Consider the following 25751-nt stretch of genomic DNA (forward strand, 5'->3'; position numbering starts at 1 on the left):
TTGCACAGCTAAGCATGTGATTTTTGTTATTTATCGAATGTAGGTTTGGGCGAGGTTGAAAACGGTTTTTGAAGTAGGAATTCCTCAAGAAATCTTAAATTGCGATTGATGAAACATATCCAGAGCTCTTTTGCCATTTATATTCGTTAAAACTTTCCTTATAATAAATCTTTTGATTGTGTCTCAAAGTCCAATTGTTGCACGCACTATTTGCATTTAAATTCTATTATTGCACACTTTGTATCTAACTATTGCACACCCACAAAATCTGGCTAAATGCATCTTCACTAGATCTGATAGATGCTTGAACGTAACTTTCAGGTATAGTGTACTCACGATATCAGTTATTTGATTAATTTTATTGAGCCGGTTAACCATGGAATTTAAGCGGCGCCGGTGGTGTAGTGGTAAGCGGTGTAGTGGCGCCGCCGGGATGTTCTGAGGCATAACATCTCTGATCATGCCTTCCTTCGGAAGGGAAGTAAAGCCGTTGGTCCCCGGTTCATGAGTTGATGGGTCGATAGGTAGGGTCCAGGTGTGGGAGCTGCCTTCCTGGCGTCGGTAGCATTGGTGTTCAGCACGGAAAACAAGATCGACGGAAAACAAACCAATGGAAAAAAAAACATGGAATTTACCTTCCACGTTGCATACCATTAGGCGTTATCTTTATAGACAATAATACAGGACCAAGCGTCTAAATTTGATCCAATTATTCGACATTTATGTTTTTCCTTTAAATTTAACATGGTTGATGGATGTATTGCAATAGATCGTTGGATAAAAGAATAATGAACATTTTCCTGTAAACATTACCTAAGTTAATGAAATTTTATGCAAGTAATAGCTTTAAAGCAAATTTTATCACAATATTTACAATAATGACTGTCAAAAGAACTTTTTTATCATTCAACAATCGATCAATGATTAACATGTCACCTTGATCGGTATATGTCATGGTCATAGATAAAAGCTGAACAGTAAACAAATTGAAGTGCGCAACAATTGGGTGGCGTCCATCAGTTGGCAACTTACCCTAATGACCGATTGCTGAAAAGGCACTGTTGTTATTTTCTTTACATTCAATTTACTGTTAAAAACTTGTCGACCACTATCAAAAATTATTATTTGACAGTTGTGTTCCATGCACAGCGAACATTCGATGCAATAGATGGGGATCAGAAAACATGCTAGAACAATTCAAACACTCGATTTTTCCATCTCATCATCACAAACACCTCCCAAGGAAAACCACTCTTCACAAAACAATTCAAGGGTGACATGCTTACGATAAATGCTCACCGTGAGAACCAGAACGGCTGCTACCGATACCGTCGTCGTTAACTTGTTTCTAAAGTCATTGTATTCCCGCCACCATATGTCCCATTACAATACCACGCGTCACTTAGACTAACCGGAAGCATACTTTCTTTTTCCCTTTTTTTTTCTTTCTCCATACTTTTCAGCCGTTCAACACGAGCGCGCCCCTCGCAATTGTGCACCACTAGCAGCGCTGAATGGAATAAATCCTTCCGATTTCTACTCTTCCCGGCCCTTCACGATGCCACAGACAAATCTGTTTTTTCCGCTCCCTCTGCACATAACAGCATCGTCGGCATTCACCCCCATGGATCCCACCCGCTTTATGTCACCCTACGGGGGGGCAACGATGTTTGATCACTTTCCGCCGACGGCATTCGCTGCATCCTCGGTGCCACCCATGGCCAATCTGAAGTGCGACAAATCCATTTCAGAGTCGATTTTTTCCAAGATTGCCGGTGATACGGCGCCGCTTCAACCACCACCATCGTACACCATCAGCTCCATCCTGAATTCCAGCGTTACCGCCAAGGAAAATGAAGTCAGCAGTTCCGAGGAAACTGTCAGCCAACCGCCGACCGAGAAGTCGGAAACGGACATGCTACTCGAAACTGCGGCTAAGCTGCTCTTTCTGGCTGTAAAGTGGGCCAAATCGGTGCCATCGTTCCTGCAGTTGCCAACCGCCGATCAGAAGGTGCTGCTTGAGGAATCGTGGGCGGAGCTGTTCGTCATCACCGCCGCCCAATGGGGACTGCCGATCGATAATGGTGAGTTTGTGCAGTGGCATTGGTACTTCATGTGACGTATTTCTTTAGGTAGTAGAAGAGAGGGATAAATTAGTAGGGTAGAGTAAAAACCTGCTAAAAACTTGAAAAAAAGGAAATTTTTATGATTTTTAAAATTATGTTTTATTATGCTAACATTTCTGATATTTAGCACAATGGACACTTTTAAATTGACTATAACACTATAGTAACTCTTTAAAAGAGCGACATGTGAAAAGGGCATACAAGCTTTTTATAAACAAACCTTTGTAGGCCCTTTTCTCGCCAACCGAGGGTCGCCAACGCAAACCAACAATATCATCGGGAAGGGAAAAGTTTCCCCTACCCGGTGACGTTGATGATTTGCGTTGTTGTCATATGGATGGCGAGAAAAGCGTATAAGAAGGTTTATTTACAACAAGCTTGTATGCCCTTTTCACATGTTGTTCTTGTTTTGAGCTTTTTAAATGTTTTTTTTTTCACCCTGAATTTTATGCAGTTTGTTTAGCCATATATTTTTTTCCATTGGATATCAAGCTGGAGCTGCGTGCCAGCTTAGTTTTCAAGACTTGACCCATTTGAATAAATTTAGCTTCTATCTTTGACAATACAGCAGAAGGACTAGCCTATGTTGGCCGCTTGAACACTGGATTCCGTATACAATACATTCCAAATAGTTATAGAAAAATGCTGTGACGTGTGCGCGTAGATACATCCGCGTAGTAAACCGATTGAACAACACACCAAAAAATTCTGAATTTTACTGGCGATGTAAATATGGAATATTGCATGAGATGTCTCATAAATTTACACGATCTATAATCTAAACTTGTATGTTATATGACGCTCCATTTATGTGCATCATAGTAACGGAAATTTACACTACTTTTTTTAGCTGTGAAGTAAATCCGTTTCGAACGAAATATCTAAATTATGTAAGTTACGAAAACCGCGCGAATTCCGAAAGCCGTGCGAGACAACCGAAGCGAGAAAAAAGGCTTATTATCATTTAAAGAGTGCCACCAAAATAAATGTGATAGCCTATGTTGGCAAGTTGATTAATTTTGGTTTCCTCCCTAGATATTCTACTTATTTTACTGTTGAGATTTGTTTCAATTTAGTTATTTTACCGCAAGTATCAATCATTTCAAGATTTCGCGACCGTACCGAACAAATTCTATACTACAGAAGCTCAAAAAAAAAATATTGGTGAGCTCTACCGCATTGCGAATCACTTCTGCGTAAGCTCCGTAGACGTAGGCGCGTTGATTCCGACAGCCGCGAAAAGTTAAACATGCATCAATGCCACATAAGGACGTATGGTTTAGTTCATAGATTAACATTGACTGCTGTTTAAAAATGTAAGTACTTGAACACTCACACCAAAAAATTCTGAATTTTACTGGCGATGTAAACATCCATGCATGCAAATATTCATACATGTAAACTTCCTTTTCATTTAAACTAGCACCACAGGAGTGGAACTTCGGATCAGAAAGTGGCTCCACTTGTCATTTGCGAACACTAGCGCACCTAGCGGTAGAAGGCATCTTCTGCCTGCAGTTAAGGTAGGCAGCATGCTATGATAGTGTGAGTGCACATAGAAAGCCCGTGTGGAACGCTACCACAACGCATCGCTTGTTGAGCAGAAAAACGAAACACTTTTTGATTCACCGATTGGTTTGCAATTCCCCTTCTGTTCTGTGCTAGCAGCTTGCAAAAAATGTTGCAAACAAAAGTGGACAGTTGCATACAATATATGGAATATTGCATGACATGTCTCATAAATTTACACGATCTATAATTTAAACTTGTATGATATATGACGCTCCATTTATGTGCATCATAGTAACGGAAATTTACACTACTTTTTTTTAGCTGTGTAAGAAATAAGTTAACTCAAATGCTTTAACCGCATATATTAGAAATTTCGCGTATTGAGATAATAATATAGTAATCGAGTGCAACAAACTCAGGGGAATACAACACACTCAGGTCTTTTTTTACACGGGGGATACGAACCGTGTAAAAAAAACCGTGTAAAAAAAACCTGCGAGATTTTGATTTTTCGCATGCTTGTTTGTTTTTAAAAAATCGGATTTTGATGCCATTTGTAATTAAAGCATGATATGGTCCATATAGACATATTTTAAAAATTTCTGTATTTACACCAAAATTGCGATTTTTTTTTTTAAGTATGCCATTCGATTACCTATAGCTTGAAACGGATAATGTGATTGGAAGCAAGTCGATAGGTTGTATCGTTGTCGAGAAATCGTTAAAAACGTACCGTGTAAATCGTGGAAAACCGTGTAAAAAAAAACCGTGTAAAAAAAAACCGCGTAAAAAAAACCGTGTAAAAAAAGACTTCAGTGTACCTCCAAAAGTTTAAAAGCTACCCAAGTAACCAAAAGTTCCGCATTCAACACTTCCAAGTTCCATAAAGTTCAAATAAAGTCCCGACAGAACATTCAAGTTCCATAAAGTTCAAATAAAGTTCCGACAGAACTTTCAAGTTCCATAAAGTTCAAATAAAGTTCCGACAGAACTTTCAAGCCACATGATGCAATCCGCACAAATCTTTTTTTGTAACAAAATTTAATGTACGTAAATATGAAATAATCAGTGGCCCGAATAAATCATAATTCTTATATTTATGCAACATTCTATCCAAAAATAAAAAATAGATTAATAAGTAATTTCCTGGATTCATACCCGTGTATTTGGCATGTGATCTACGATTGCTAACCACTGCGCCACAAGTGTGATGGAATACCACGCGGTCCCAGGCGAGTAAGAGAGGTGCCACAGTCGGAAGAAGTGTTAGTTTGTTTACTTAAATGAACCATGCCCATTTTGTTATGGCAAGTTTGCTATAAGAAATGCTCCTCGTGTTTATTAGTGTAATTCACATCAAAGATTGATTAATTGCGTAAGAAATCAGTTTGGCACAGCATTTGTGACCAGCATACACCTTTCGGTCGTACGAAACAGGTCAAAAACAGTCCAAATCCGCAGATAAAAATTTTTGTTTTAAATTTCTGTATGGCAAAATAGTGAACTTTTCGTGAACATTAACGGCAAAGAACTCACCAACACTGGGAGACCGTGAGTTCCTGCCCACCTGTCTTAAAAACATCTCGCACGCGGACAAACACCAATTTAAATTCATCAAGGTGTTGTGTTTCGTATTCAAGTCAGTCAGCTGGCTCAGAAAACTCCAACAATAGGCGGGACAACAGCTCACTTTAATATATTTCAGATGACGTAGTGGTTCGTGCTGAGACTCTCACGCTAAAGGACTGGGTTTAATTCTTCAAACAGCTCTAATTCTACTACTAATGCTGATAAATCAATACACATTAATACCATAGAGGTAACTCTAAGACTGGAAGGTCCCGAAATAACATGCGCAACTTTTTGGCTCAGCTCTGGTACTCTCTTCGGTCCCAAGCTAATCGATTCACCCCTCGAAACATAAGAAAAACGAATAACCCCTCATTTTATCTGTCAAACTTTCATAGCGAATCAAAACAAACATTGCGTAGTACTAGAATTTTGACTAGAATGGGGTACGTTAATCGTTTGCTTGGGACTAATAGGCTAGTCAAGTAGTGAGCCAATTTAAAATCGTTAGTTTCATATTGATTGTTGTTAATACCTGCCTTTAGAAATAACTTTCATAAAAGTGCGAACCAAATATAGAATTGATGTAGAGGACAAAAACCTTTTTTAATTTATTTTCTAAAAGTTCCATTCAAGTTCCGCCAGTGCTCTTCAATTATGGTACCGGAACTTTCAAGTTCTTATAACGACTTAAAAATGAGGCTGCTTAAAATTCTATAGACCACCTTCAACCAAGGTGCTTAAGCCATAAATAGCCTTTTATCAGAACTTTTGGTTACTTGGGTATTAATTGTCACATACCTCTACTTTTACTTATTTCCTAAACTATTCCTCTCCTTGTTAATCTGCTTAATGCTATTGGTCTGCCCGAGGGGGACGACTCTATCTACAATGCAGAAAATATTGTGTTTTGCTGTGGCTAGCTGCTCGCACACTGAGTAGATAGAAAGAAGATTGATGACAATTGATGCATGATGCGCGAAATGAAAGAAGATTTTTCGAAGATTAATTCACTAGTGTGAGATTTTTTGAGCATCTACAATTGAGATTTAGATGTGTCGCCCCCCTCGGGTCTGCCTTCGTTTTCTTTTTAAAGTTCAAGACTAAATAAGAAGATTTATTCTACAACTTTAAAAGTTAGTTGCCTCCCTAAGCGGACCCATCGCATCCTAATTCTTTTGTTAATCTACTTAATGTCATTAGACTTTCTGAAGTTTCTTATTTAAGTTCATTTGATGATTATCATATCTCATTAGTCTAATTTAATAAATTATTAAAAGCTCCAACTCACTTAATCAATCATAACCCATGCTTTATTAAGTACCGTAAAACGGGGTAACATTGATAATTTTTTGAGGTATTTAAAAAAAAAATTTACAGCAATGTTTTTCAAATTTTATATTTTTAAAACAAGTACTGAGGATTGAAGAGTTAATTCGTTAGTGATATGTTTAACGGAAATTAAAGCATTTACACTACTCTGTTTAGTTTTGTGACCGAACTTCAGCATTTTGATTTGAGGTTACTTTGATAATGTCCGATGAATGTAGAAAAAAGTGGGTGAAACTCAAACAATTTAGTTCTTAAAATATGAAACTTAGAATGAGTATATAATCAGAAAACCTCATAAGAAATAAGAATACAACAATGAATTTGTTACGGCTCTCTCAGAAATTCATTTCATAAGTGATGGTTTGAGTGTTTTTTTTTCAAACAGTTGAAAAACACGATAATTGTTTTTTAATATGTTTGTAAAATATGTTACATATACTATATAAAAATTATATACGGTATCAGCGGAGATTCCCTAAAATACAATATAAAACCAATGTTTCTATTTTTGGAAAAGCGCAGCGAGTAAATTTCATCTTTATATTATACTTTCAAAGTTACCCGCATTATCAAAGATACCCCGTTTTACGGTACCTGCACTTGTGCTTGTAATCTAAAATTAAACGTGTTTCAAGTACTTTTGATTTAAGCCTATGCCTATTTATTATATCTTAGTTCGACCCAGGTAACACCTTCATGTGACTAAAATGCTTCATTTTGAAGTTAGTTTCCTAGCTGATTTTTAAATTATATAGGGTATATGCTCCAACTATGCTCACACGCTTCCACTATGTCGCACCACAAAAATACGTATGGGTATGTCACAATAGAAGCACGCCACAGTGGAAATCCCGAGCCATAGTTCAAACACTTATCCCAAATCAAAATGAAGCACATATAAGATTACTTACAATACCATGTAACAAAATGGTGTTTAACATTGTTCCCTGAGTAATACCTCAATGAAAGCTTGTCACGCAAGTAGAAGGAGCACTGTTGGGGACATTCTGAAATATTTCAATAATAAAATTCACCTGGAAAAACCCAAATAAATCTATCTGCGTAAAAATAAATAAAATAAGAGTGATTTGCGGCAAAACCCGCCAGTATCACACCCAACGTCAGTGCCTATGAGTAAGCGTACTACGACGCGGCTCTCAATTAAAGGAGTAACAAGTGTGATACTATCACTGCTAGACTAGATCTTTGGTTCTCTCATGCAGTGGTTTATCAGAGAGGGGAAGCTTAGTAATACCCATTGCCTGCCCATGACGCCATTCTATCGCGGCATGAGCCAGCAACGCCGACCATAAACCTACCGTCTCCAACACTCCACTATAAAGCATGAAATTAAGCCCGCCCACCAACAGCAAGGTGCAAAAACAAGCCAAGGGGAGGGAGTTTGTTTAGTCCATATTAAAATAAAAACAGCAAAAAAGGTTATCTTCCATTTAATTCCACTTAAATAATTGTGGTATCCATGACAGATACGTATTTCGACTACAATGTGCAAAAGCCAAAAGATTTGAATAGATTTTGCCAAGCCGGTAGCCATCATAATGAAGTAATGTAATTTAAGCATTCCGCTAACAACCCAATATTACTTCATTAGTCCATATTGCGAGAAAAAAGTTCAAAGTTTCTGGAATTCGAAACAATATTCACCATCGAATTTCAAAAACATCAACAATTTCAGGATTTCCACTTGTACAATAAGGCTAACCAACCTTTTGGGTGGGGATTATTTTTCAAAATCACTCGGGAACAGGTTTTCCCACGTAGGAAACGATTATTGGGACTTATTAAGTGACATATCAAAATTTTTGAGGTAGCGCAAAAGGTTTACTAAGTCCAAAATGTTGAACGATGAACTTTTTCAAATAATACATATGCTTCTATAAGTAAACACGTCCATGGCTCGATGAACGCACCTTATCTAGACAGTTATTCTCTGAGCATTATCAGGTCTTCCGTTGCGACCGCAATGCAACCAACAGCCACAAGTCCCACGGCGGAGGTGTGTTAATCGCTCTTGACTCCAAACTCAAAGTAAGAATGATCGAGAACGCTATGCGGGATTGTATCGAACAGATCTGGATTGAAGTAAAAATGGCCGATCATATGCTTTTCCTGTGTGCCGTGCACCCACGATTATGCGCTCATACGTTCTCATGCGCAGTCGGTTATGAGCGTTCTCGAAGAAGCTTCTGCAGTGGATGAAGTGATTATTCAGAGCTTTCAATCTTCCGGGAGTTGCATGGCGCCCGTTCTATAGCAGTTTTCTCCATCCTGACCTAGAACATTCGGTTCTGCACGCTGGATCTACTGAACTTATAGACAGCTACAGTGCAGCTACGCTACTGCAAATCAACAACGTCGTAAACGAAAACAACCGGACGCTGGATCTTTGCTTTATCAGTGAACGTGACTGTGCCCCTCCATTATCTGCTGCACCAGTTCCACTGGTGTAGGATACCGCTCATCACCCTGCTTTAGTGATTACTTTGGAGGAACGTCGCATCATCCAATCCACAGTTAGTCTCTCTACTGTTACCTACAATTTCCGGAGAGCCGATCACAATAGTATCGCTGAGGTCTTATCGATAGCACCGACGTGGAAATTGCCACACGGACTTTTGCTAATGTTCTGTCATGTGTTATCGTTAAGCATGTTTCCAGCAATTTTTCAGCGTGTTTGCCACCGAGAGTCCTAACAAGTTGCTATAGCTGTTTCCAATGTACCCATCTACAATCACGTACTGAACGAAATCCCGGTCGATGAAGTTCTCATCTCATCGGTAGCACCCAGGCTGAAATCTACTCACAATCCCGGACCAGACGGAATACCGTCCGTTTTCCTGAACGTGTTTACTGAAACCTCTGAGTCATCTCTTCGGATTGTCTTTGAGCACTGGAATCTTCCCGATCTGCTGGAAGAACGCACAAATGTATCCAGTTCATAAGAAAGGGGACAGGAAGGATGTAGACAACTCCCGTGGAATCACCTCGCTGTGCGCTATCTCAAAATTCTTCGAATTAGTTGTTATGGAGCCACTGTTATCGCACTGTAAGCAGTATCTTCATGAAAAACAACCGATCAACGACTACTAACCTGCTACGCTTCACCTCGTACGTTACGAGAAGCCTAGTTGAACGACATCTGACCGATGCAATCTACACCGACCTATCAGCAGCATTTGACAAGATCAATCACACTATCACCATCGTTAAATTGGAACGGCTAGGATGTCTACTTTATTGGTTCCAGTCGTATCTTATCGAACGCCAACTCAGTGTGTCTGTTGAGGATTGCAATTCGATTGCTTTCCCAGCGACTTCAGGTATTCCTCAAGGAAGTCACCTCGGCCCAATAATTTTCTTAATTTATTTCAACGATGTGAACTTTGTGCTAGAGACAACTCGTTTGTAAGTCGCTGATGATCTTAAGATTTTTCTCAAGATTCAAACGCATGCTGACGCTATGTTGCTACCAAATCAGATTGATAGATTCGGTGACTGGTGTGACTTGAACCGCATGACAGTAAATCCTAACAAGCGCTCGATAATCACCTTCTCTCGCAAAAAAGAGCCCTTAAAGTTCAATTACACACTCCTGGGTAATTCAATTGAACGAGTAAGTCATGTGAAAAACCTGGGTATTATCTTGGACTCACAACTGACGTTAAAACAGCACATTTCATTCATGGTAGACAAAGCCACCAGATCTTTGGGGTTAATCTTTAGGATAGCTAAGGATTTCACCTACGTGTACTGCTTTAAATCATGATACTATTCCCTAGTAATCCTGTCAAAAGAAAATGGTATTAAAACACCCTTTTCAAAAGTTACTATTGAGAAAAACAATACAAGTTGAACTTTGGTTAGGTCCTAAGTAACATTGTTCGATTCTCTTCGTCGACTTTATCTTTCGTTAATAACTTGAGCACATTATCGTTTCTTGTTGTGTTTGTCGTATTAGATGCTAGATAAAAGCTTCTTTTATCGATCTGTGTGGTTACAAAGAGAAAGTCGACGAAGAGAATCTGTCAATGTTACTTAGGACTTAATGCAATGTTCAGCTTGATTTTTTTTTTCATTATAGTCATAAAGGGCGAACACGAAATTATTGCGACACATTCAACAGGGCATAACTTTTTTACCATTGGGTAAAAATCAGCCAAATTTTGCACACTTTCTCATTGATGTGTATTGTGTACATGCTGTCAAACTCGAAGTCGTGTTTTTCGATTCAACGAAAATGGAGGTAAACCAACGCGAGTTGAGAGAACAAATTCTTTCCAAACACCTGGAATTTCCTGACCTGTCGCACCGGCAGTTGGGAAAAATGTTGAACATTCACCATTCAAACGTCTCCAGAGTGTTGAAGCGGTTCCAGTAGCGGTTGACGTTGGACCACGGCAAAGGAGCTGGAAGAAAACCGGGACCGGAGAACAAAAAGACGGAGGGAAAGGTGAAGCGGATGATTAAAGCAAATCCCAACGTCTCAAGCCGTGATTTGGCTAAAAAGATCGGCATGTCGCAGAGCTACGTCCAGAATGCAAAGAAGAGAGCTGGACTACATACATACAAGGTACAGAACTTCCCAAACCGCGATGAGCGGCAACAATCGACGGCTAAAACTCGGGCACGGAAGCTCTACGAGAAGATGCTGACAAAATATGGCTGCTGTGTGATGGACGACGAAACGTATATATTTAAAAGCCGATTTTAAGCAAATTCCGGGGTTGGGGTTTTTCACCGGCAAGAGCAAGTTCGATGTGGACGACAAATTTAAGAAGAAGAAAATGTCGAAGTTCGCCTACAAATATCTCATTTGGCAGGCCATCTGCTCTGACGGACTGAGGAGTGAGCCTTTCGTGACAAAGGGCACAGTAAATGGCGAGATCTACAAATCTGAGTGCCTCGAGAAGCGCCTTTTGCCGTTCTTGCAGCAGCACGACGAAGCTCCGCTATTTTGGCCAGATTTGGCATCATGCCACTATTCTAAAAGTGTCCTGGAGTGGTATGAGGCCAATTCTGTCCATTTTGTTCCAAAGGACATGAATCCGCCAAACTGTCCGGAGCTGCGCCCGGTGGAGCAGTACTGGGCGATAATGAAGCGGGAACTTCGGAAGAGCAAGAAGACAGTCAAAGACGAGAAGGACATGTTAAGAAAATGGAAAAAAAAAACTGAGAAACTGGTACCGGATGACACTCCCCCTTATTCTGCGAGTCACGTGACTCTCTCTCACCGGTGAGGTGACAATTGTCACCTCGTGTGAGGTGACTCTCCATGCAAATCAAATGGAGAGTCACCTCACACGAGGTGACTATTGTCACCTCACCGGTGAGAGAGAGTCACGTGACTCGCAGAATAGGGGGGACTGTAAAGACTTTGATGGAGGGCATCAAGCGAAAATGCGTTCAATTTTACACTCAAGGCTCCATCGATTAACTTTTCTTTTGATTTTTGAAGTAAATATATGTATAAAACTACCCTAAAATTTTGGTTTGATTCTAAACATTATAAGAAAATTGGCATGACATTTTCGGTGTCGCAATAATTTCGTGTTCGCCCTTTATTAACACTCTTGGGTCATTCGTGACTTGTCCGGCGTGAAAGGTATGGATGTTAACCACTACGCCGGGGTCGCCCCTTGTTCAGCTTGAATATATTTAGATGAAAAAGGTAACCATTGGTAGTAGCAAACATGAGCAATATTTCATTCAAATCGGAAGGGGTCGAGGCAAAACTGATATATTTTTCCGCGTTTTGGGCTGGAAATGCTCAATATACATAATTAAACTAAAACAGCTTTCAATAATTTTCAATTTCCTCCATTCCACCAGATTTCATCACCCGCAACCCCTCGGCAAGGAAGCTTCATGCTGTCATACAGCAGTTTGCTCTGGCACGGGTCGACTATAGGGAAGCAGCATGCCTGAAAGCATTAATCTTGTTTCGATCCGAAAACTCAAATCTCTACTCGGCCCACGAAATTCTCCTGCTGCAAGATCAAACCATAAGCCTGCTGCACGAAAAATGCGGGGGCGTCCGGCTGGGACATCTGCTGCTACTCCTGCCCTGCATCAAATCGGCAGCGAATCCCAAAACCCTGCAAGAGATGCTGTTTCGAAAAACCGTTGGCGAGGTAGCCATCGAACGATTGTTGGGGGATTTGATGAAAACTTAAATACCTATACCTACGTAATTCGGATATCATTCTAGTCATGTAGCGTTTATTGGATGTGATTCAAATGCATTTTATTGTGGTAGACAGATAGCAATAAATATTGGAACGGTTTACTCAACCTCTTCCTTGACTGTTTTGGAGCAAGATTTTTTGTGTTTGAGAATTTCTATCGATGACAAATGGAGAGTGTTCCCACAAACAGGGCATTCGAATTGCTTTGATCCGGGTTTATGTCTGCTGCTAGTCGACGGAGTCTCAGCCGGGGACGGTTCTTCCGATGGATTCTCTTTGCAAACTGAAATGATCAAACTGAGTATGGTTCATGTTTGTTGAGAATGAGACATTGTTTTACCTATTTTATGTTGCAATTTTTGAAGCCCGGTCAAATTATACGTACAACTACAAGTAGTACATTCCCAATCGTTGGACACGATATCGTCGAACATTTGCATACTCCAATCAGTTTCATTGACACTAAAATTATTAAAAGTTACAAAATTTGAGCTTTATTCGTTAAACCTATCCATCTTTACCATCCATAAAGAATATTCTCCGTAATATGCAGTCCCCCTTTCGTATCATTTACGACCGGTAAGAATTCTTCTGTAAACGGATTAGGATCGACTTCCAAGTTGTGCTCAGCTGATGGTCCTTTGTACATGGTTTTAACGTCAGCAGGAAGTAGTCGTTTCAAAGTGTAGCATACCTCAGTATTCATAAACTGTGCTAGATCATGCCACAATTCATAGTTCATCTGTTCAATCGATTTTTCACGTTCGCTTCTAGTTAGTTCCTCATCGGCTGTATGATTTAGGACTATAAAAAACGTGCTTTCATGATTAAAATAACCCCAAATTATTAATGGATTACCACACCTTTCAACTTCTCTGCCAACATTTTGTTCCAGAGACGTCTCAAACTTGAAGCTTTGAACAGCAAAGTTTGACCGCTTTCAGGAGACGGGAAATCGAGGCATAACCAAGAGTCGCAAATCAACCGAGAAAACGTTAGATTGGTGTCGATTGTATGTGCAAAGAGTAGCAGAGTTTGAGCTGCTGGCATTCGCAATGTATTCATCAAATAAGTTTTGTTCGTTTCCAATAGCGTTAGATAACAGAGAATTTGATGCCTGGAGCTTAACGGTTGTCGCGACTTGTACAATCCAGTCTTATCTACAATATCATCATCCCGCAGTTGAAGAACATCGGTATTGTTGCCAAAATAGCCCATTGGATGAAGCGAAACGTAAGGTTTGGTTTGTGTATGGAAAAATTGCTCGGTGGGACTCTGCAAAAGACACTTGTTTTAAGAAAAGCGCAACCCAATGTTAATTGGTTGTCATCATACCTTGCAATAGTTGTAATCATCTGCAATGGCAACCTGTGGATACAATCCACTAACCAGAATCAGTTTCAATGTCATCAAATCCCGATAACTGCAAGCGGTAGCTCCGGACACCAAGTCCTGGATTTTCGACGAATCGTGGCTCAACCGAAATTCCACATCCCTGATGTCAACTTTTCCATCATCTTCCTCGCCCTGTTCAAGCCCCCAAGGATCCGATTTCAACAGTTTCCGCTTCCTGGGCGCCTCCATGCGATGTTCTTTTCTCAGTTCCTTCAGCTGCTTTAGCTCTCCGTGACGGATAGCCCGCTCAGCGCTGGTCATACTGTCCGTGTTTCCGCTCTCCATCAGACCGCAATCTTGCAGCAAATCTTGAAATTGACGCCTCAGCTTGGTGATTTCATAGAACCGCTGCTCCTCGAGGCCACGTCTGCGGCACCAACTTTTGGAACTTTCATGCTGTTCGTTTCTTCTGTATTCGAAGCGATTTTGCTTCAGCTCCAACCATTCCTTGTAGGCGTTCAGAAGCATGACTGGATCGCCGTGATCCGATTCAAATGATTTACGAGCGCGCTGTGAATAAGAGTGGTCGATGAACAACATTGTATAAGCCATGCAGTTGACTACAGCTTCAGAAACTCCCAGATCATAGTTTTATACAGCCCTATATCATAAATATATCTTTCCCAGAATGTACTAGCTCATCATCATCATCATCATCATCATCATCATTATATCTTACCATACTTCAATATCTTACCTCGCATTCTGGCTCCCGATAGGCACGGTTTGTAAACGGTGACTGAACACTCAACGTCGCAGCTAGAGTCAACACCGGTTGCAGTTGTTGAAATACACATCCCATCAGCAACATCTTTCCGATACCGATATCCACTGGAATTTTCGCCAATGCTTTTCCCAGTGGAGTTAGCTTTTCGTCCGCCATTAGTGCCTCCTGTCAAAAGAAAATGGAATTTTATCAAAATCGCTACTATGCCCTAAAACTCTCATCCTCTTACATGATGCTTCAAATTCATGATGGCATTTTCGATATTTTCGGCCGGTGGTGCTTCGACGAACGGAAACATTCGAGCATTCGGCAGTCCCATCGAAATCATCTGCAGCAACAGCGATTCTAGCGGTACCTTCAATATCTCTGCCGTAGTGTACGATTCAAAATCGGAGAACTGTTTTTCCGCATACAATCGATAGCAAATACCGGGACCCGTTCGACCTGCTCTACCTTTGCGTTGCTCCGCCGAAGCCTTGGAAATCCAAAACTCTTTCAGCCTTTGCATTTTCGTAGTAGCATCGTAGCTCATTTCCTTCACCTTGCCCGAATCGATGACGAACCGTATTCCATCGATAGTCACCGATGTTTCTGCGATATTCGTCGATACGATACACTTTCGCATTCCGTCCGGTGCGTAGTCGAACACTTTGTCCTGTTCGGCGATCGAAAGGGTACTATGCAACGGAAGGATGATCCAGTTTTTGTTCTTCTCAGCGTACTCTTTGACAGCGTCTACTATCGACGTAATCTCGTTTAGACCACTGAGAAAAACCAGGACGTCACCCTTTTCCGTTGGTGGATACTTTTGGTCGATCATCTGCAAGATCTGAATGTATGGTTCCGGACTGATGCGATCACTTGTTTTCTGTTTGCTTTTTCCACTGCTGGTGGTAGGAACATCCTGAATTTGTGGCATGTAATGCAACTTGATAGGAAACAGCCGTCCAGGTACCTCGATGATTTGAGCTTTCTCTTCGGCGAAATAGTCACCGAAGAGTTTGATGTTGATCGTAGCTGACATCAGGACTAGTTTTATGTCTGGCCTACCCCTTATCAAGCATTTCGTAATTCCGAGCAAGAAATCTCCATGTAGATGTCTTTCGTGAACTTCGTCCAGAATTATAACCGAATACTGAGAGAGATTTTCTTCCGTAGAAAGTTGTCGTAGCAATAGACCTTCCGTAATGAACAGTATATTCGTCTGCGAACTTTTACTTCTTTCGAAGCGAATCTGATATCCAACTTGTGTCCCATATTCGCACAGCATTTCGTGGGCAACACGTTTGGCAAGCGATATGCATGCAATCCGTCGAGGCTGAGTACACGCAATCTTATCGAACCCAGCGTGAAACAGATACTGCGGCACCTGGGTAGACTTACCGCAACCCGTATCACCAGCTAGTATAACGATCGATTCGTTCTTTACAGCCGCTACGATTTCATCTCGATGCTTGGCTACCGGTAGATTTGCCTGAGCATTTCGAAGCTTTCGTAATTTGTTGAACCGTTCCTTCTGCCTGAAATCCAAATAGTGTACTACAATCTGTAGAAACTGCTTCAACTTTAGCTCAGTTATCTTTCCGCTTTGGTTATAGTGCTGTAGTCGACTGTACAGCTCTGCAAATGGCACCGAAATCTTCAACGCTGAGCAGAATGCCTTATCGTATTGATTCGGACTTGGATCAATATCCGTACGCGAAGCAGTTGGATCCACTGGTGCCGGAAGAATACATTGTCCTGATCGCTTCAAAAGGGTTTCGTACTTGTTCAGAAACAGCCAAAAATCATTGGGATCGGTTACAAGTTGGTCTCGACTGCAGTAACCAAGCAGAACTCGATTCAGGGCACTTTTGTGATCAAGAAAGGTGAAGTTGACTAAATTGGTTTCTTCCTGGGTACGTTGTGGTGAAGTTGAGTTTGAACGACGGCACCGACTTTGCCCCGACGTTTCGGGTTTGATCGAATGTTGCGCTGAATAACTGGTGCCCGGACTAGAAAGGTCCATCTTGGAAGGTTTTCGCTCGGGGCTTGCAGGGGTGACATTTTCTCGCTTCAAGTTGCTACAGTCCGGCTTAACATACTTTTGAGCGGAATGGGAACGTTCCGGAGTGCGTGAACGAGATCTTTTGCGCCGTTTGGGTGACCGAGATTTCGAATAGTTTCCCTGATGTGTTGAATCGTCTTCTCGATAACGAGAGGAATGAGCCCTTCGCTCGTAATCTCTACGTGAAGACAGATCTCGATTGCTCATAGTCTATACAGTAAATAATAAGATAAATAAAAGGAGCACAATAAAAAATTATTTCTCTATTTCTGCCATTTCTGCAGGCCAACATCATGGTGGGTAGCCACCTTGGCCAACATATGTTAGGGAGGATCTTTTTAGTACGTCATTCGAAATTCTAGAAAAATCAACCCCTGCTCCCTAATTTTGTGTTTTCGTACACTCATAGGCAACATAATGTGCCTACCCTCATCGATTTTTTAATTTTTCTTATACATTTGGTTCAAATTAAAGTAAACACACTGTAGTCTTTTTTGATACCTTTTTTTCGTATTTTTTTAAGGATTCACTTTTAGAATACTGAAAAAAGAGTTTAAATTAAAGAAAAAAAAAAAAATCAATTTGCATTGCAAAAAAAACAGTGACAAATTTTTTTTATTGTCCTAGAGCTCTTCAAAACGGTTCTTTGGACGGACGAATCAAAATTTGAGCAGTTTAACCGAAAGCGGCGGGCTCGTGTGTGGTGCAGATCGGGTGAGGAGCTTCAGGAGCGCCAACTATACCACAAATGGTTTGGAGCGCCAACTATACCACAAATGGTTTGGCCAGCGTTGAACTATACCACAAATGGTTTGGATGATACACCGAGCACGTCGTTAAGCAAATTAACCATAACGTTTTTATTAGGGAAGGCAAGGTGAATCATGGAGGAGGAAATGTGATGGTCTAGGGGGAGGGGGAGGACGGCTTTAATGCGAGTGTGTCTTTAGCCATTTATTATGGTCACTTTAACGCTCTTGGGTCCTTCGTGACTTGTCCGGGGTGAGATTTAAACTCGTGACTTTGGCGTGAGAGGTAGAGACCTTTTTGACGTTTAATCGTTTTTCTCTATCTAGCACACAGGGATGAATGAATGGTTTATTTTCCTACTAATCTCGCATTTTTCCCTTCGCACTCCTTCAATTCAAATGGTGCATTAGTGTGCGCCGATTAAACGTCAAAAAGCTCTATATGGATGCTAACCACTCCGCCGTATATATAGTCGCTTTATTCATAGTCTGGCGGATAGGATTTCGGGAACCAATTGAGCTGTCAAAGAGCGGAACCAATCGAGCAAATCACGACCAACAACAGAAAAGAGCACATCAGCTATTGCGAACAAAACTTCGGAAACCGTTTTCTCGTGATTCAAGGCTCGCCTACGTAAACTAACACTATCTTTGGGTTGGGGAAAGATTCCTCTATCCGATGATGCCGGTAATTTGCGTTCGATTGTCGAGGAAAGAATAATCGACGTTTTGTTTATACAAATTGATAGGACGCTTTTCAATTGTTGGTCTACAATATATTGAATTGGTTCCGCTTTTTGATAGATCGTAATTCTATCCGCCAGACTATGAATATAGCGACTATACTCCGCCGGGGTCGCCCCTGGAAAAAAAAAGAACGAGGAATATCTCGCGCAACATTTGAAAAGGGCCTATAATCAAAATGTAAACAAATCGGTTTTCAACACCATTCTATAGCACCGTTTGATAGCTACCATTCGTGCAGGAATGTTCCGCATAACCGATAAAAATCATTATAAATAACTCGATTTTCAAAACGGCCGATCAATGATATTTGTCGAAACATTTTGGCCCACGCGCTAAAACCATAGAGGTAACTCTAAGACCAGAAGGTCCCGAAGAAACGTGCTCAACTTTTTTGCTCAGCTCTGGTACTCTCTTCGCTCAAGCTAATCGATGCATCCCTCGAAACATATGGCAATGCACGAACCCCTCATTTTACTTGTCAAACTTTCATAGCGAATCAAAACAAACATAGTGTAGTACTAGAATTTCGACTAGAATAAGGTACGTTAATCGATTTGCCTGGGACGAATAGGCTGGTCAAGTAGTGAACCAATTAAAATCGTTAGTTTCCACCGGTTGCTAAAACAACGGACAATGAATTATTTGGGTGTTGGGTGCTGAGATACAGATAATTATTGCCATACTGAACTGTACAAATGCTAAAAAAAAAATCGATTTTCTTATATACACACAAAGAACATATATTGTTTTAATAAAAATAATGCATTCGTAAATTAAAAGTTTCCCGAAATTCGTAATTTTAGCTATGAAAATAATATTCAAAACCAAAATTATGCTTTTGATTAAAAGTGTTTCTTACACCTTCAACTTGTTAATTTTAAAAGTGCATTTTTTAAAAGAAAAGTTGTTAAACTGTCAAAAATACCTCTTCGCAGCGACTTACTGGCAGCACTGAACAGAGCCAGCTCATTTGGCTCATTTGCAGTCTTCATGCCGATCTGGTCGCTATAGTAGAAATTCGATAATAATCTTTGAAAAAAACTCTCATTTCTGTTGCCATTTCCAATGTTGGCCATGTTTCAATACAATATAGATTGATATTGTTCCTGCTTAGGTTTAGGTAAGTAACATATTAATGAGTTTTTTTTTATCCAAAATAATAAATTTTATTAAATTCCTGTGCTGCCCAATTTCAGGTTGTGATTATGTCTCTTCCATAAGTTCCATTCACCAAACGTTAATCCGGATCTCCTATCTAATGTCGTTTTCGTTTTTGCGGTGTAGCACTGGTGTAGTGTAAGCAGGGATAAGCGCGAGTCTTTGACAGCTCAACATCATTTGTTTGTAAACAAAGGTGCATCCTATATCTACATCCTAAAATATTTCGGTGTACGGCAGTGTAGCACCGGTGTAGCTCACCGCAAAAACGAAAACGACATAAATGATTATGTATCGAGTCGGTCGTCAAGTCGAAGGGAGTTCTTCCATAGAGGTAACTCTAAGACCACTGGGTCCCGAAGAAAATCATTATTATTTTTGGCTCACTCAGTACCAGAACAACGGTCCCCAGCAGTCCCAAGCTATTTCACTCACCCCTGCATGTTCTGCATGAATCCACACACCCCTGATGTTATCTGTCAAACTTTCATAGCGAATCAAAACAAACATAGTGTAGTAATAGAATTTCAACTAGAATAGGGTACGTTAATCGTTTGCTTGGGACCAATAGGCTACTAAAGTGGCGAGCCAATTTAAAATCGTTAGTTTCGTATTGATTGTTGGTTCTTCTCCGGCCAAGGTCACGATCAACATAGTCCACATCAGTCGCTGTTGGTAGGCAGTTCGGATGACTACACCAAAGATGAATACTAAGATGAAACTGTCGGAAGAAAAACTTTCTATTTTAGTGTCCTCTTTCACGGTCCCTTTCATCCATTGAATACCCCTCGTATTCAAGGTAATTTTTTGGTTTTTCTGCCCCCTTGGTAGAGATGAAATTTTGCGCGCTTTTTTATCAAATCAAACACACCAAAATCAGAGGTGTCCCATTTTTTAATTATTCGATTAACAACTACTAATCGATTTTTTTTTTTGTTCGCTGTGCTGCCATTTTTCCACCAATGAGAGTGCAGCACTTGTTTAAAACGATCGGAAGATGAATGTGAAACGTCATTTCAAATATATGGACCGTACATAAATAATGATACAATTTGAAAGGGACCGGGGCTCATCACAAATTACGTCCACACGGTAACTGAAATAAACACGAGTGTTCACCGGTTGACTACACCGCTATGGAATTTGATTTATCCCCAACCGTGGTGCTACTTCTGGCACGGATTTGACCATAGAAGTTAAGCAATCCATTTACATGACAGAGAGAATACAAACCCGCGCAGGCGAATCGAGTATTAAATCATAGCTAGAAAGGTTAGTATTTATAACTAGCAAATCTCGTACCAAATAACTAAACGAAGTTTTTCCGCCAGGTGAAATTATCCCTATAGACGATATGAAAGCCGCATCCACGGTTGCGTCCCCAGTATCCGAATCAAAGGAAGGAGCTGTTTTGGCAAGCGAACAGCCCGGGAATTCTAGCTAAACATAATGTGGAAGCCGCACGGAAAGCTTTTCGCTATGTTCCAGTGGATACGATCCAGCAGATCAGTGATGGAATACTAAAACGAAAACCCATTGTGACTCGCGAATTTCTCCTGAACTCTAAAGCTACAGCCGAGGCTACAGCAGATCACTGATAGCTTACACGGAAGGAAGAAGCCAGCATTAAAGATCCAGATATATTATTAAATCAACAGATAAGATGAATAAATTTGTTATAAAAGTATAATATTTATGCGAATAGTTAAAAATATATCAGGCATAACATTTGATAACGGCACAAAAGCATTTGTAAACAAACTTTCTAAGGCCCTTTACACGCGAACCAAAGTACGCCCACGCAAACCAACAACATCATCGGATAGGGGCATCTATCTCCTTTCCGAAAGTGGTATTGGTTTGCGTGGGTGTACTTTGGTTCGCGTGTAAAGGGCCTTAGAAAGTTTGTTTACAAATGCTTTTGTGCCGTTATCAAATGTTATGCCTGATATATAATAAAAAAAATGCTTCTACTATACCATCAAGTTATTACAATTTAAAATGAAAAATATATTGTTATTTAGAAAATGCTTTTATTTGAATCGATTGTATTTGTTTTTTAATTAAAATCAGCTCATTTCATTTCAATTATGTTAAAATTTCATGACCAAAGCTTGTTTCGAAACAAACCTAATTTACTTTTATTTTCAACACTGTCATGTTTTTCATTTGACAGTAGTACAATTCATTTTGAAGTTTAAACTTTTAAAAGCAGCAAGTGGACTACTTTTGATTTGACAGTTGGCTGAACCAACGCCAATTTTTAAATCTACCAACGTTTCTTTTAATTTTAGCAACAATAATTTTGTGTGTGTAGGAATAAAAATAGGCAGATTATTTACAATTCATGTTCTGGTTTGTTTATATTTTTCAAATGTTACGCGAGATAGGAATTAAAATGATTAAAAAGAGCGAGAAAAAGGCAACGATTATTTACAACCCATTTTCTGGTTTGTTTACATTTTAGTTGTAGGCCCTTTTCAAATGTGAACTGCTCGGGGTCTTCATCGAAATTGCCGTAAAAAATTGACATTTTCAGGAATCCATCTGAGTTTCGGACCAGCCTGGAAATTCTTGTGGAAGCACTGCATCTACTCTTCAATGCTCTTTATATCTTCGTCGCATATAGTACACCATCAGGAGCTGTCAACTTGAGTATTTTAGATTCATCTACCCGACTTGAAAAGGTGTATTGTATTTATGTATTTTTAAGTTTTGTGTATTTTTGTATTATAGTGTATTCAATTCATTATGAAAGGAATTTTTCGTGTAAAAAGTATTTTCGATGCATTTTTGCTTATTTTTTCGGCTATTTTAGTTTCCGTGTGTACCCATTTACGTATTTTTGTGTGTATTTTCCGAAGTGTGTATTTACAGTTCAGCTAAATTTATGAAGTTGATCGTCCCCCGGTACACCAAGAGCCTGCACCGAGGCCTGCACAGTGGACAGCTCATGTAGTGCGTGGTCGAACAATAAACATCCGTTCCGGTACCTCTGGTAGTTCCACCAAGCTTCATGGCGGGCATTCAGGTCTCCCCCAACGATGAATCGGGAGCTAGTACGAGTGATGGCGGTTAGGTCGTTCTTGAATTGGATTCCTAGTCCGTTGCTTGCGGCACACTGGCAGTAAACAGTGATAAACCGGACGTTTCCAGTTGGTGATTCCACATCCACACTAACGGCCTCGATGATAGAAGTGCGGATGTGGGGCTGGGTGCAGAACTTTATTGCCTTTCTCACGATGACCGCTACACCAGTTGGTGCGATCAAGCCAGATAATGTTGTGGTCAGGCAACCAGAAGCTGTCGACGGACTTTAAATGGGTCTCGGTTAGAAGACCCACGTCGATGCTTCGTCCGCAAGCTCAATCTGTTTTGCTCTTACAGAGCAAGCGTTTCAGGTAGCGATAGTTAGCGGTTTAGACACCATACTGGATAATGAACTTACCGAGCATTTGGATCTGTTCGGGCTTATTGGCGTTGACGGCGACTGTGTAGCTCTTTACTCCTATGATAAAATTCATAAGCAAACGTCAGACTGTGCGTGAAACATGGCGGACTTTGTACTATTCTTTCACTCCACCGAAAAATCCCATAAGAAACTGTAAATCTTTGCTAGAAGAAACAATTTTTCGACGGTGCCGTCAACGCCAATTGCGGCACTTAAGGTTGATGCATATATTATGTCACGCTCTAGGGGGGAGGGGGTCTAAGATTTTGTGACAAGCAATGCATTAGGCATAGGAAAAACGTCACGATAGGGGGGGGGGTAAATTTCTCCTCGATTTAGCGTGACATAATTAATGCATGGGCCCTTACGTAGAGCACCGGTCATGTGGATGAAAATTTCCATAAGTTCATCTCGAGGTTCATCTGCTGAGAACAGATCGGGGTTGTTGTTTTGAATTGTTGGTTGTCTCCAGAATCCAGGGGGGGAAGGGGATGAAGAGCTTTGTCCAGCAGAAGATCCAGTTGAGGGGAAGCGAATCGCACCCGCGAATTCGCTTGTCCGTGAAGAGGCGGAAAGTCCTCCGCCCTGAAAGCTAGGGCCTTATGGTTCAATTTACTTTGATGCATTTTCGAAAAATTCAAAAGCAGTTTTTTTCGAAGAATCACTTTAGGTTGCAAAAAGTTTGCGTCATTCTTTTCTTTGACGCGAGCTTTTTGCAATCTGAAATGATGCGTCGAAAAAAACTGCTTTCGAATTTTTCGAAAATGCATCAAAGTAAATTGAACCTTATCCTTTCTTCGTCCTGGTGATTGTTGGTGGACGCCTGTTTTCGGATGCTATTGAAATCCTCGCGTTTAGGGCACTGCTTGTCGGATCCTTGGTGAGCACCACCACAGTTGGCACATTTGGACGCCACAGCTTCATCTGCCGCACATTCGGAGGTGGCGTGGTTTTGATCGCAATTGCCACAGCGTGACTTATAGCGAATTTGTTTATTACCGGGGTTGGAACCAGTTCCAACCCAGTGTGAAACCGAACTTTTTGTCAGTGCGAACCTCAACCTGAGGTGGGTTTGAAAAACGAACGATTAAACTGACGTTTGTCAGAAAACAAGTAGAGCCGATCTTGATACCCGATCCAGGTTAGAACTGAATAATAAACAAATTCGCTATTAATGTTACAGTTTTGGGTGCCGTGTCCAAAGTTCAGACACCGTTGGCACCTCGGTTGGTACTGAGTCACAACGCGATGGCCGCCACGATATGGCTCCCAGCGGACGATGATGAAATTGATGGAGCGGATGGCTTTCAGCGCGTTGAGCGTCACCGTTCCTTTCTGGAAGTGTACCAGGAAAAGGCAATTCCGATACGCCTTCACATTCTCGTCCTTCCTTGTCATCCGAAAGACGGCACTTGAGGCCAGCTTGTACCGGTCTCTGATTTCAGCTTCGATAAACTTCGGGTCGAAGTTTGGTAGTCCCCTGATGACGACCTTGAACGGTTTCTCATCGCGAATGTCGTGGGTGAAGAATTCCACGACCAAGTCATACTCCGCTTCCGAATTTAATTATTATCGGGGTTGGATCCAGTTCCAACCCAGTGCGAAACCGAACTTTTTGTCAGTGCGAACCTCAACCTGAGGTAGGTTTTAAAAACAAACGATCAAACTGACGTTTGACAGAAAACAAGCAGACCCGATCTTGATACCCGATCCAGGTTGGAACTGGATAATAAACAAATTCGCTACTAGTGCTTCTAGCTGTGTCGGGATTGCCCCTCACGAAGTAATGGGATTTTGTTCTCATGCTCTCTTCTCTACTATCATCTCTTCCATGTTTCACGCTAACTACATGCTACGCATATTAAATGTTTAATTACTTGATTTAATTCTCAAATTGTTGTACCTCCAAATAAAGTTATCAATTATTTATCATAATAATTAAAATACTATTTTAAAATAAACACTGAATTGGTACGCAGTACGCAGTAATTTTTCGGCTTCTCGTCGAAAATGCTCCGCTAAAGAATGAGCCTCCTGTCCTGACATCAAAGTCAAGTCTAACGGCAAACAACAATTTTTGTTCTTTGTGTGTATGTACAATTTAGCAGGAGATTTTTTTAATGAATATTTACTGCGATTATGAAAATATTTGTCTTAGAAAAAGTACATTTCAACTATTATTTAAAACGGCTTTGGAGACATGAAACCCGCAGTGAGTTTTTTCTTATTTGCGTGTTACTTGGGTGACGTTCTCGGATGTCTGTTGTTATGCATTAAAGATAGTTGAACTCAGTATTCGGGGTCATTTATATGGGGCCATATGAGAGGTATAGGAGGCCCCGTTCAATGTTAATGGTATTTCGCAAACAAACCGCCATATCCGTGTAGTGCTGCAATCCTGCAATATGTCTATGCATATGACTATGCCGTGCCCAAAATAATGAAACTCAACATTTGATAACAATCAACGACTTTATAGAGATTGCTGATATGATCCAAAAGCCACGTACATTTTATTATGACCCTATATTGGCCTTCATTGTTCATCTGACATAATTATTATTACACTTTAGCAAACTCTACCGTTCCTTATTTGTAATCGGTAGAACACTTCGTGGTATGTATTCATTCTCGTCTAGATTTCCGTTTACACAAGAAGTTCTGGTTTTGTAGGAACTGTGATATGGAACACTAAACAACAATTGTTCGCTATAAACAAAAAATATATTCTA

General features: G+C 40.5%; 2 protein-coding genes across 2 annotated transcripts in view; one reads left to right on the forward strand and one right to left on the reverse strand.

Moving 5' to 3' along the window:
* The window catches only part of LOC135713473 (nuclear receptor subfamily 2 group E member 1-like), a 54236-nt gene extending 41373 nt beyond the window's left edge, over positions 1-12863 (forward strand). Inside the window, exons 4-5 of the mRNA XM_065236598.1 lie at positions 1464-2084; positions 12390-12863. Coding sequence (XP_065092670.1) covers positions 1464-2084; positions 12390-12733 — 965 coding nt within the window. The 3' untranslated portion in view covers positions 12734-12863. The remainder of the gene's footprint in view (positions 1-1463; positions 2085-12389) is intronic.
* On the reverse strand, positions 12788-17121 carry LOC135713460 (probable ATP-dependent RNA helicase DHX34). The gene is made up of 7 exons (XM_065236573.1): positions 15097-17121; positions 14838-15032; positions 14081-14650; positions 13609-14020; positions 13267-13549; positions 13086-13207; positions 12788-13028 (listed from the first exon to the last, which is right to left on the reverse strand). Exons 1-7 carry the CDS (start codon positions 17119-17121, stop codon positions 12844-12846), a joined length of 3792 nt encoding a protein of 1263 aa, XP_065092645.1. The 3' UTR covers positions 12788-12843.
* Positions 17122-25751: the final 8630 nt, after the last annotated feature.

The sequence above is a fragment of the Ochlerotatus camptorhynchus genome, unplaced genomic scaffold (assembly GCF_037179485.1).
Source record: "Ochlerotatus camptorhynchus isolate MF236.1 unplaced genomic scaffold, CSIRO-AGI_Acam_v1.1 ptg000556l, whole genome shotgun sequence".
NCBI classification, from domain to species: Eukaryota; Metazoa; Arthropoda; class Insecta; order Diptera; family Culicidae; genus Ochlerotatus; species Ochlerotatus camptorhynchus.